At 37.9% G+C, this 12,946-nt stretch overlaps 1 protein-coding gene across 1 annotated transcript in view; it reads left to right on the plus strand.

Annotated features, from left to right (window-relative positions):
* Nucleotides 1-6,096: 6,096 nt before the first annotated feature.
* The window catches only part of CD163 (CD163 molecule), a 38,052-nt gene continuing 31,202 nt past the window's right edge, over nucleotides 6,097-12,946 (plus strand). The window contains exons 1-4 of the mRNA XM_080811903.1: nucleotides 6,097-6,199; nucleotides 7,753-7,839; nucleotides 8,776-9,096; nucleotides 12,167-12,487. Coding sequence (XP_080668029.1) covers nucleotides 6,169-6,199; nucleotides 7,753-7,839; nucleotides 8,776-9,096; nucleotides 12,167-12,487 — 760 coding nt within the window. The 5' untranslated portion in view covers nucleotides 6,097-6,168. The remainder of the gene's footprint in view (nucleotides 6,200-7,752; nucleotides 7,840-8,775; nucleotides 9,097-12,166; nucleotides 12,488-12,946) is intronic.

Consider the following 12,946-nt stretch of genomic DNA (forward strand, 5'->3'; position numbering starts at 1 on the left):
TAGGTGTACACCTGAAGCCATCAACACAATGAAGACAATGAACATATGATTTGCTCCAAAAAGTTTCATCATAATTACCTCCTATTGTAATCCCTCCTTCCCACCCTTCCCAATCCATCTCTAAGCGACCACTGCTTCCAGTCACAAGAGATTGCTTTGCATTTTCCAGAATTCTATAGAAATAGAATCACAAAGTAGGATTCATTCCTGTTGTAGCCTGTGTCAATAGTTCATTCCACTGCTTGCTCACCCATTCACCGGTTGAAAGACCTTTGGTTTGTTTCTAGTTTTTGTCTATTACAAATAAAACTGGCATAAATATTCACGCACACGTCATTAAAGGGACATATGTTACCATTTGCCTTAAGTAAAAACTGAAGAATTTGTTTAAATTTTTTTTTAAAAACTGTCAAACTGTTTTTAAAAGTGGTTGCATCATTTAAATTCCCTCTAAGACTATATGGCAGTTCCAGCTCCTCAGCATTCTCGACATGTTTTATAGTCAATCTTTGTAGTTTTAGATGTTCTAATAGGCATATAGGTTGTATTTCATTGTGATTCCTCAATTGCATTTCCTTAAGGACTAATGATGTTGAGAATCACTCCATGTGCTTATTTGCCATCCTATACATTCCTTGGTGAAGTGTCTGTACAAAATTTCTTGTATTTTTTTTTTAATAAGGCTGGTTGTTTTCGTAGTAGTGAGTTTTGAGAATTCTTTATAAATTTTGAATATAAGTCCTTTATCAAATACATGATTTGTAAGTATTTTCTCTCTTAGTCTGTGGCTTGGCTTTCATTCTTTTGTGACTTTGAAGAGCAGAATTTTAAAATTTTGATGCTATCCAATTTATCAAATTACCATTTTATGACTCATGCTTTTGGTATTAGAACATCTTTGTAAAACTTAAGGTCACAGAGATTTTTCTCCTCTCTTTTCTTTTAAAAGTTTTCCAGTTTTAGGTCTTCAGTTTATGTTTCTGATCCATTTTGCATCAATTTTTGTATCATATGAGGTAAGGATTGAAATTCATCTTACATGACTAATTGGGAGCTGGAATCAACCAATGATAAAGCAAAGCAAAACCAGAAACAAAGCAAGGGGCCTACATTGGGCTAGTAAGAAGGTACAGGGAAAGAAATGATGGGGACAAGAAAAGAAAATAAATTCACAAGAGAAAATCTTTTATCTGTAAGTCAGACCCTGAGCAACCCTTCTCATCCCCTTAAAATTCCTAAATCTCAATGCTCTAAAAACTCAAAGAGCAATAATTACTGAAAACCTAACATCTTTCCTTAAAAAGTCTTCTGAAAAAGCTATTATAGCCATTTTGTTAGTGCTGAGGACCAGCTTTTTTTAAAGGCCACTATGATTTTAGAGGATGGTTGGGCTTCTTCAACCCCATATCTCACCTGCAGAAGTACCTCTTACAGAAAGGACGCCATGTCAGAATAATGGAATCTCTCCCAGACCCACAAAATAGAGCATCAAAAACCATGATCAGTCAATCAATCAGAGTTTCCATTAATAAATAAGGAATCTCAGTTTCCACATCACAACCCACATATGCGAACTGCAAATTTCTGTGACTTTTCTCACTGATACAGAGCCCTGTCCTGTCATGTTCAGAGAAACCATGTAGAGAACTGTTCTCCCTGTTGGGAGCCTGCTTCCAATTAAGTAGCACCACTGCGACCTAACTAGATAGAAGTGTTGGGAGGGGACTGAAGAGCCAGGGTCACAGAGGAAGGAGGTGGTCCTCATGAATCCTTCCTTTCCAAAACCCAGTGGGGAATGGAAGATATGGCAGTGAGTGAGAGAGGTAGGCATGCAGTTTTAACAGCTCACACTGTTAAGGGGTCTAAATTGTCAAGTCAAGCTGCTGGTGGCCTCCAGATATTAGAACTATATGATACATTGGGGGTGAGTGTGCTGCAGTGGGAAGAAGCCAGAACCATAGGGTAACAGTGAAGAAAGGGTTTAGAGGACAGTAATATACTATCAAGAACTAAAAGCTGACCCAGAACACATCAGAGTTACAGGTTGGAGAGGAATCTGTTGGTTCCCTTCTCTTTCTAAGGTGACAATTGGTGTCATTTATTTGTCATGTCTTTTTTAGTATAGGAGTTTAGTGCTATAAATTTCCCTTTACATGGTGTTTTAGTGACATCCCACAAAGTCTGATGTTTTATTTTTATTTATTCTTAAACATGTTTTAATTACCTTTTGATTTTTTTCTTTGGCCATTGGATTATTATTTAGTTTCCAGATATTTAAAGTTTTCCAAAATATTTTTGTTATTGATTTTTAATTTCAGTTTGTTGGGTTTTTTAAAGATTTATTTATTTATTTTAGAGAAAGAGTGAGAGCAGAGGGTGGAGTTAGGGAGGGGGGTGTAGTGAGAGGGAGACAGGCAGACTCACCACTGAGAGGGGAGCCTGTCTTAGGGCTGGATCCCAGGACCCTGAGATCATGACTTGAGCCAAAATCAAGAGTCGGACACTTAACTGACTGAGCCACCCAGGAGTCCCTAATTTCATTCCATTGTGATCAGAGAAGATATTTTGTATGTTCTGAATTACTTTAAATGTGTTGAGAAATTTTATATGTCCAGAAATATCATCTAGGGAAATGTTTTGCATGCACTTGAAAAGAACCTATGTTCTTTAGTTATTGAATAGACTGTTCTCTACATGATTAAGTTGATTGATAATTTTGTTTAATTCTACTGTCTTCTTACTGATTTTCTGCCTGTTGTTCTATCAATTATTGACAGAGAGAGATGGAAATCTCCTACCATAATTATGGATCTGCTATTTCTCCTTGCAGTTCTATAAGTTTTTGCTTCGTGGGTTTTGAAGCTTTCATATTAATTTCATAAACATTTAGGATTGATATGCACTCTTGATAAATGGACTCATTAACCATTATGAAATGGTTTTCTTTGTCCCTGGAAATATTTTTTGCTCTGAAATGCACATTCACTGATTCTAATATAGCTACTCTGCCTTTCTTTTCATTGATGCTAGCATGGCATATCTTTTTTCATAATTTTACTTTTAGCCTATTTTATTTTGTATATTACTTAGGCATTGTATAGTTGAATTGTGCTTTTTAATTCAAACTGCTAATTTCTGCCTTTTATTTGGGTGTGCCTAGATCATTTATATTTAATGTAAATATAAATATATTTGAGTCCAAATCTATTATCTTGCTCTCTGTTTTCTATTTGTCCAATCAATTCGTATTCCTTTTTTTCTATACTTATGGCTTCTTTTGGATTAAATACCTTTGATTCCACTTAATCTACTTTGTTGGCTTATTAGCTACCACTCTTTGTTTTGTTATTCTAGTGGCTCTCTTAGGTTTATAGTATACAATGTAGTTCATCATAGTCTACCTCCGAAAGATATTTTGCCACTTTATAAGTATAGTACCTAAATTTTATAATAATATTCTTCCATTTATCTACTTATTCTTTGTGTTATTATTGTTATTATTATCTTTTCTTATTTTTTTTTTAGAGAGGGAGGGAGGGGGAGCAGAGGGAGAAAGAGAGAATCTCAAGCAGGCTCCATGCTTGAACATGGGACTCAGTCTCATGACCTTGAGATCATGACCTGAGCCAGCATCAAGAGTCAGATGCTTAACTGAGCTATCCAGGTTCCCCTTTTACCTTTTAATTATAACATATCATTTATGCAATTTAAAAATACAAGCAGGCAAAACTCATTTTACAAGGCTGCGTGTATGCGTATTTGAGGATCTGCATCAAATACTAGAGTGTTGGTCCATGACAAGGCTGGGGAGAGAAAAGGGTGCAGGCAGCAGGATTGAAGGGCAAAGGGAAAAAAATCAAAGTGAAGAGAAATAACAAATAGAGGAGTCATATATTCACCTTGTTGAAAAAGAAGACACTCTTCTTATCCTTGGTATATTGACTAAAGTAAGATGAACAATAATTATATAAAGTATGAGTTACCACTTTGAAAGTACAGGTTATACATAGACAAATAATGACAGTAAATATTTTTCAAAATTAGAGTATCAAAAAGATGTTTTTTGGGTGTGTTTTTAAAGTTTTATTTATTTACTTTAGAGAGAGAGAGAGAGAGCAAGTGAGGGGAGGGGCAGAAGGTGGGGATCTTCAAGCAGACTCCCTACTGCTCACAGAGCCCAATGTGGGGCTCAATCTTACCACCCTTAGATCATGACCTGAGCTGAAACCAAGAGTTGGATGCTTACCCAACGACACCACCCAAGCATCCTAAGATGTTTCGTGTTTTACATTTTACCTTGGTAACAATATTGAAGATGATTGGAGGCAGGGGTGGTAATAGAAATGAGGGCAAGAGTAAAATGCAGTAAAAGTAGAATGTTATTTTTTAAATCTGTTAAGATTATATGAAGAGCCTAATTGGAAAAAAAAATAGTAGCAGAGTAGAAGGACTAGACCAGTGCAAAATTCAAAAGATAAAGATCTTAGTGAGCAAAAAATTTCTGCTTCCATCAAGAAGGAAGAAAAAGGAAGTGCATTTATTCTCCCACCAGAAATAACTGAAAAACAGACGAAATAGGCAACAAAAGACAGTGATCCATGAGAGATGAGAAACTAACACGTTAAGTCCCATGGTTGCTCTAGTTTACTGCCTCGAGAGAGTTCCCATGCCAAGGCATAGGACTTTATAACATAAGGTACAGGATGCCTTTCTTCATGTAAACTTCATGTTGCAGTTTACCTCTGCAACAGTAGCAACATTATCAACAACGTTTTTCACAATAACAAAAAAATAGGTATTATCAAATGCCTACCCTTTGGCAAAAGCTGATGGATGTCTTGCTGAAAAAGAAGACACACTTCCTCTCCTTGGTGTTTTAAGACCAACAAGTAAGATGAACAATAAATAATTATAAAAAGTATAAGTTATGATCTCCAAAGCACAGGTTACCATGGAGCACACATTTTCCCAAATAATTCAAGGTTAAGATTCCTTTTCCTAGCAAAGTGGTGTTTAACTAAGAAATAAAAGCTGGGTGAATAAGGGTTAGCTCACACAAGACAGTGGTGGGAAGCAATACACACAGCAGGAACAATGTGTGTAAGAGGTTAGTTATGTCCAAGAAATGGAAAGATGCCAGCATGCCCTTGTTGACCAGATTGTAGGGAGTATCTCCTTGTAAAACTGGTGATGCTTCTTAAACTCCCCTCTTCTGGCCCACCACTAATACCTGAAAATATTTATGCCACCATGGACCATCAAATTTCCATGTTTTCACATGGCTGTGTTGTTTTGTATGTGTTTTTTCTTATGCCTTAAATCCCTTTATCTTTTTTCTTTGAGGCAAAGCCCTTCTCATATTTCAGGACATAATTTAAGCATCTTCTCACAGAAAAGAGTTTTCTGACTGTTCATTCCTGTCTCCCAGTTGATATAACCATTTTTTTCTCTATTTTTCACCTTTTGCTTTGAACTTCTGCTTATTATTGCTAATGTATGTATTTCTGTCACTTGAATTTGAGATATTTAGAGCTTAAATTATGTCTTGTAAATTTGTATTGCACCATTTGCAGACTCCATAATGGTCATGGCTAATTTTATTGCTGCTCTTCATCTCATTAGAAAAGAAAAAGCAAGTTCTGTGCATAGTCCATAGAAAATTATTCATTTGACACATTTGATTATAGTAATAGTATTACAAGTGATTTATAATAAAACATTATTTAATTATGCTTTGCTTATTTCACTTTAGTTTTTTGACATAACTACATAATGATTGTCATTTTTGTTTCTATTAGTCCAAAACAGAGTACTGAAATCTAAATATTCATTTCAATAACAATAGGACATGAGTTAATATTTCCCCTTAATTTCTATAAATCTGTAGTAAATGTTTCTCAATTTCTTTTGGTTGTTTCATGTCCCATATTGAAGAAAACATGAGTATGAAAGGGAACCTCAGTTTATGAATGACTTCCCTTTTTTTATTGACTGACTCCACCTCCATTATGTAGCCTTTCTGGTTTTTTTTGTTTTGTTTTGTTTTGTTTTGTGGAAGTGAGATGGTTTTTAGAAGTCTTCGTGGTCCTCCTCTTTAGTAGAACATTTCTAAAGGAAAATACAAGAAGATTTAGAAATCATTAGAACTTTGGACTGGACAAACTCAGAATGGTCCCACATGGAAACTCTGGATCTGCTGGTAAACTCTTCTCATTTATTCTACATTTACCTTTAAATGTAGTATAAAGTTAACAGTCAGTGAATCTTATTTAATAGTGATTGGCATTGGAAAAGTAAGGAATGGGAAGTGGGCATTAAGCTTTTATGGCAGTAACTTGTATCTGCCATAGATTCAGAATTGAAAATGGGGGATAAAGATTAGATTTGGCACCAAAAAAGATTATTTGGCATCAGTTTTGTAAAATTGCTGAGGTGAAGTTAAGAAAGGAGTTGAAATGAACTGAACCAGATTGAGTAGGAAAGCAACAATTGTTAGAAAACATAGACAGACCATACAGGAATGAATATTGATTACAAGTTGATCACTTAGGGAAATTTAGAATAGCATCCCTGAGTGTTAAAATCTGCTTTGTGATTTATAAGGATGTGTTAGACTCATTTAGCATTTAAAATATTTTTCAGAGCTTTTCTTTTAAAAAAAGATTTTATTTCTTTATTTGAGAGAGAGGGAGAGAGCATGAGCAGTGGGAGAGGGAGAGGGAGAAGCAGACTATCTGCTGAGCAGGGAGCCGGCTGACTGGGGACTCGATCCCAGGACCCCAGGATCGCAACCTGAGCCGAAGGCCAATGCTTAACCAACTGAACCACCGAGAGGCCCTTTTTTCTAAGCTTTTTTTTTTTTTTAAAGATTTTATTTTTTTTTATTTATTTGACAGACAGAAATCACAAGTAGGCAGAGAGGCAGGCAGAGAGAGAGGAGGAAGCAGGCTCCCTGCTGAGCAGAGAGCCCGATGCGGGGCTCGATTCCAGGACCCTGGGATCATGACCTGAGCCGAAGGCAGAGGCTTTAACCCGCTGAGCCACCCAGGTGCCCCTTTTTTCTAAGCTTTTTAATCGCAATATAGCATACCACATGAAAGTGTGTCCTAAGGGCACACTTCAGTGACTTATCCCAAAGTGTGTGCTCCTGTGTGGCCACCAACGCATGCTTGCTTTTATGTCAGGTTAGAGTAAGAATAACAAGTGAGAGTAATAAAAGCTTTAGAGCTTTATGCTCTATCTAGGGATAAGATCCAGTAATTTAGTTTTTCACATATAAACATTGTCACTTTAGTCCATCAGTGTTCAGCTACTGTTTAACAGACACGGTGTCAGTACTGGTGAAGCAGAGCTGACCTTGATACAAAGAACCTGTTCCCTCCTGGAACTTAACCATGTAACCATCTGGATCCAGTGGGCTTGGAGATCTCAGTAGTTGACTATCATTCTGTGTCCCTGCTAATCTTCATTGGTGCTTTTTTGATTTTCCAGGTTTTAAGGTCTGCTCTTGAAATTCTTTTCCATCCACAACTTGCTCCTAATTCCTCACCCCTAGGTCACTTGTAAACATGAACGTTTCCAAAGCTATTTCACTGAGACTATGTGATCCTGAGTATGAATATTTCTTGTCCACCTTGCCATTTTGGCTTTTCTTGCTAACCTTGAATCTCTGAAACCATCTGTCTTCTCCAAAGCCTCTTTTTGGGAAGGCAATACTTTTGTCCTTTTCTTCCTTTTTTTTTTTTTTCACAGACTGTAGAAGATGTTTCACCCTCTTGAGTCCCTCCACTGTGGCTGTGGTCTCAGTCCTTGGTGCCTGTTTGATCACCAGTTCTCTCGGTGAGTGCTTTGTCAAATGCAAATAATGTTTCATGAAAACATGCTTCATGATTTCAAAGGATCAGATATTAAAAGCAGAAAATAGGTCCTAACCACGTGACACCAAAATACAAACAAAATAGCATGGTTTCCCCAAAAATAAAATAAACTTTCAGAGGAAAAAAGTGTTCACTTTGTTTAAAGATTTAAAATATGTCTACCTAAAAAATAGGAACAATACAGAGGAGGAAAAACTCAGAATTATTGGGATGAAATGGAATTTGAGGAACACTTTAATAAATTCAGTGCCAAAATTTACCTTAAAATGTGTTGAGGGAGGCCAGATAGACATCAGTGAGACCACAGGTTCCTATGTTAAAGTAATCGTAGGATGGTAGCTGAGACATTTGAGGGGGGTGGTTTGGGGAAGGGTGAGGGATTTTTTTTCTTGATAGGAGGTAATAGGAGAATACCTCCATCTTGACTTCCATTTAGTAGAAAAGTTTCAGCCAGATTTCAACTAGTATTTTTAAGAATTCTTGATGTTTTCCCTATATGTGTATAATCGGTGTTAAATTACTTAAGATTGGTTTTTTCATCCTCACCAGGAGCCTTCTTTCTATCCATCTTAGGAATTTGGAGAAACTTACATGGCTGGTACCTAGAAAATTTTGATATATATTATTTATATAGTAAACTCTCTATAGAGATTATATAAATTGGCATTATTGCATTACTTAGCTTAACTGGTTTTATGTCCTTGCTTCATCCGAAGCCTGTGATGCTGATATTTGTACTTGGGTACCCATGAAATAGCATTATCCTACTATACCATGGATGAGTCTGGAAATGCTTCTCAAATCTGGCTTTGAAAAATAAATAAGTAATCTAAGGAATGATAATTCTCCACGTGCTCTTTGGATCCCGACCAATGGCTATCTTTACGCATTGTTGCAGGGGGAGAAGAGAAGGACCTGAGGCTCAAGGATGGTGAAGACAAGTGCACCGGGAGAGTGGAGGTGAAAGTCCAGGAGGAATGGGGAACTGTGTGCAATAATGGCTGGGGCATGGATGAGGTCTCTGTGATTTGCAGGCAGCTGGGATGTCCCACCGCTGTCAAAGCCACTGGATGGACTAATTCCTGGGCGGGCTCTGGACGCATCTGGATGGATCATGTCTCTTGTCGAGGGAATGAGTCTGCTCTCTGGGACTGCAAACATGATGGATGGGGAAAGCATAACTGCACTCATCAGCAGGATGTTGTAATAACCTGCTCAGGTAGGACTTGCGAAAGTCAAAGCCTCGACATGAAATGCTTTGTGGGGGAGAAATATGTAGATGGGTTAAAAATGAAAAGGAACCAGTTTTCTGTAAGTCATCTGTTTCCTATATAAAATCACCCAAACTGTTGCCAAAAGACCAGAAGATGCATGACAAACCCCATTGAAAAGAAATCAAAAGAGATTATGAATACCACAATCAATGAGGAAGTGACCAGCCTCATTTTACAGTCAGTAATCTTACTGTAAGTCTCTACTCCTACTTAAAAATATCATAGCTAAGTGAATTCTTTGTCCTCTTTCTCAGTAATGTGCTGCTTTTGGGCTTTGACCCTTTTGTCCATTCCCTGATAATCAACTTACTGAATTGAGAAATAAATATTCCTAGCACTAATCCTTTGTTGAAGGAAGGATGTTTTGCCAAGTATAATCACTTCTTTCAGTATATAATGCTGTTCATTTCATTTAATGATGAATTGTGTGTGTGTGTGGTTTGTTGTGTTTTTTTTTAAGATTTCTTTATTTTATTTGTGAGAAAGAGAGAGACAGAGCTGGGGGGGGGGGCAGCGGGAGAAGGAAAGAGAATATAAAGAGAATTCTCAAACAGCCCCCCTCCCTGAGGGCAGAGCTCAACACAGGGCTTGATCCCAGGACCCTGAGATCATGACCTGAGCCAAAATCAGAGTCAGATGCTTAACCGACTGAGCCACTCAGGTGCCCCATGGAGTTTTTTTTTTCTTTTTCCTTAAAGATTTTATTTATTCATTTGACAGACAGAGATCACAAGTAGGCAGAGAGGCAGGTAGAGAGAGAGGAGGAAGCAGGCTACCCGCTTAGCAGAGAGCCAGATGTGGGGCTCGATCCCAGGACCCTGGGATCATGACCTGAGCTGAAGGCAGAGGCTTAACCCACTGAGCCACCCAGGCGCCCCCCCATGGTGGTTTTGATTTATAAAACACTTCATAAATTTCATCTCAGTTGACCTTACAATAACTCAGAAAGTTCTGTGTCAGACCTTTCTGCTATAAATCCCAAGGTCATATTCATGACCCAATTCAGATTCTTGGGCTTCCCATTTCTCCTTGTTCATTTCACTGGCCTCTCTCTCCTAGCCCCCTTCTCAGAAACCGTCTCCTCCATGGGACTGATTTTTAGAAAGGACTCATCTCTCCCCAGGCATTGGGTGTATTGGGAACAACACAGGATAGTATCTAGAAAAATGTGGGACTAAATTCCAGCTCAGCCACTCATGAATGTTATTTTGAGCAAAGTTCTTAAATTTTTTTAAACTTCAGTTTCTGAAAACTTGGTGCTTTAATACATGTAAAGTTCTACCTTTTTCCTCTTCCTTCCTTCCATCCCTGCACTCCCCACTCCTCCTCTTCGTCCTCCTCTTCCCCCTCCTCCCTCTTCTAGTTTTTTATTGTTAATCATTACACCAGAAAGATAGGGAATAACAATAGTAGCATCTACAGCAAATTTAAAAATCATAATATGTCTTGCCAGGCTCAGGGAACCTGGGTGGCTCAGTTGGTTGAGCATCAGACTCTTGGTTTTGGCTCAGGTCATGATCTTGGGGTGGTGGGATGGAGCCCAGGGTCCGGCTCCACACTCAGCACAGAGTCTGCTCGTTCCTCTCCATCTGCTCCTCCTCTCCACACTCTCTCTCTCAAATAAATGAATACATAAAATCCTAAAAAAATAAAAAAATTAAAAAACCTCTTGCCAGGCTCTTACTAGTATTGCGGCCTACAGAGCCGACGGTTTAAGCTAAGACATCAGTGTAGCACTTTAAACTCTTGTTTTCTGTTTTTTCATACTTAAGGATGGATTTAATCAATTTGCTTTTTGAAGTTTATACAGTGACTGTGCCAACTGGTGCATGCCTAGCCACCCAAGGACTCCCTAGTTTCATGAGATTTCAGAGGCTGTATCTAATGCTTAATGCTCAGAGCCTTTATCTCTTGGGAGGTTTTGCTATTATCACACGCACAGGGACAATATAGTATAGCAGTCAGGACAATAAACGCTGGTGTTAGACTGCTTTTTCTTTTCACCTCCTGGCTCTGCTCTTTTCTGGGTGGGTGACCCTGTGACGATCAGGCATACCGAGAATACTTATCTGTGAAGTAGGGCTAGTGGGAATAACACATCATGCTCAGTGCTATGAAGATTGATAGCATAGGTGATACACTGGAGTGCCAGATGCATATTTTAATTGTGAACTATTGCTTTTATGATTATTAATTGTCCAGAGTAAAAAAAAATCCTGTTAAGTAAGAGGTCTTTGCCTGGTATTTAGAGCTTTTAAAAGCAACTCCCTTTCTCAAAAAGAAAGCCTCTAAAATTTTGTTCAAATCCAAACAGTTTTTGTTTTTCACGTGTCCCCAGATTTCATCCCACATCTCCTTTTCTTGGGTATTTTAGTCCTCATAGAAAATCTAGGGAAGAGTGTATAGAGAGATTTTCCTTTATGAAAAAGCTGTTCTTTGCTAAAAATGGTACCAAATGCTTTCGGGGAGGGGGAGCTTTGATTCAAACAGGAGATGGGTAAGAAATGAATTATTTTGATTTATTTTTCCTTTATTTTTATTAATTTGGTAAACCATAGTTGATTTGCAAACTATTGTGCATACTTAGGCATTTTTATTTTTCCCTTTTTCCTATTTTCTAATTTTATATTTGATCTCAGTTTGCCATTTTTGCTACTTTGTTAGATGAGCTAATTTTATTTTCTCTACCTTTTAAAATAAGTGCTTTAAGTCAAATTGACCAATTTCTATATAAAAGGGTGCTTGCTTTGTCTTAATAATGGAAGGAAATAAAGCAGAAAACAAATTTTAATCTGTAAAACATTTTCCTTGGTGAGTAGGTGTAGATGAAAGTGCTATTTGTTAGCTGGTCTTTAAACAATTAAAATTCCCCAATATGTAAAGATGGGCAACATCCAAAATGAGACACCATTTTTAAGGACAGCATCAAATCTCAAACACCCAGAGCAATCTTATTTCCTAAAGTCACTTCTGAATGAATATGACTTCTGAACTCTGGTCTTTTCTCTGCTCTAGATGGATCCAATTTGAAGATGAGGCTGGTGAATGGAGGAAACCGGTGTTCTGGAAGAATAGAGGTCAAGTTTGAAGGACAGTGGGGAACAGTGTGTGATGATAACTTCAACATAGATCATGCGTCTGTGGTTTGTAAACAGCTCGAATGTGGAAGTGCTGTCAGTTTCTCTGGTTCAGCTAATTTTGGAGAAGGTTCTGGACCAATCTGGTTTGATGATCTTATATGCAGTGGAAATGAGTCAGCTCTCTGGAACTGCAAGCACGAAGGATGGGGAAAGCATAACTGTGATCACTCTGAGGACGTTGGAGTGATTTGCATGGGTAAGGACTGGTCCGGGTTTGTTCTGTTCTTCCTCAGAGGACAAAAGAAAGGGGGTGAGAGTCTGAAAAGCCTGAACTCTTAAAAACAGATTGAGACCTGCTTCCTCCATCATCTTATTATGACCTAATTTCAGGTTCCCCACCTGATACCTGTGGAGATTTTACCTTAACTGAAAGGAGAATAACTAGGTTAGGGAGGAAGGATGAACAGTGAAACTGAGATTCCAGTCATGAGGATAGAAGGAGGTGTTTGGAGAATATCCCAGTCCTCCTTCTTCACCCCAACCCCCGCAAAAAGAGAAGAAAGAAAAAGAAAAAAGAAAAAAAAAGACAGCCTAACTAGCAAATTGTACTTTGGGGATGAGTTTTAAAAACAAATCACACTCCTTATCATCCTCTCCCTGCTAAAAGCTTAACCCACACCTTCCCAAAAATATTAGTTCAAATTCACAGAATCAA

The sequence above is a fragment of the Martes martes genome, assembly GCF_963455335.1.
Source record: "Martes martes genome assembly, chromosome: 8".
NCBI lineage: Eukaryota > Metazoa > Chordata > Mammalia > Carnivora > Mustelidae > Martes > Martes martes.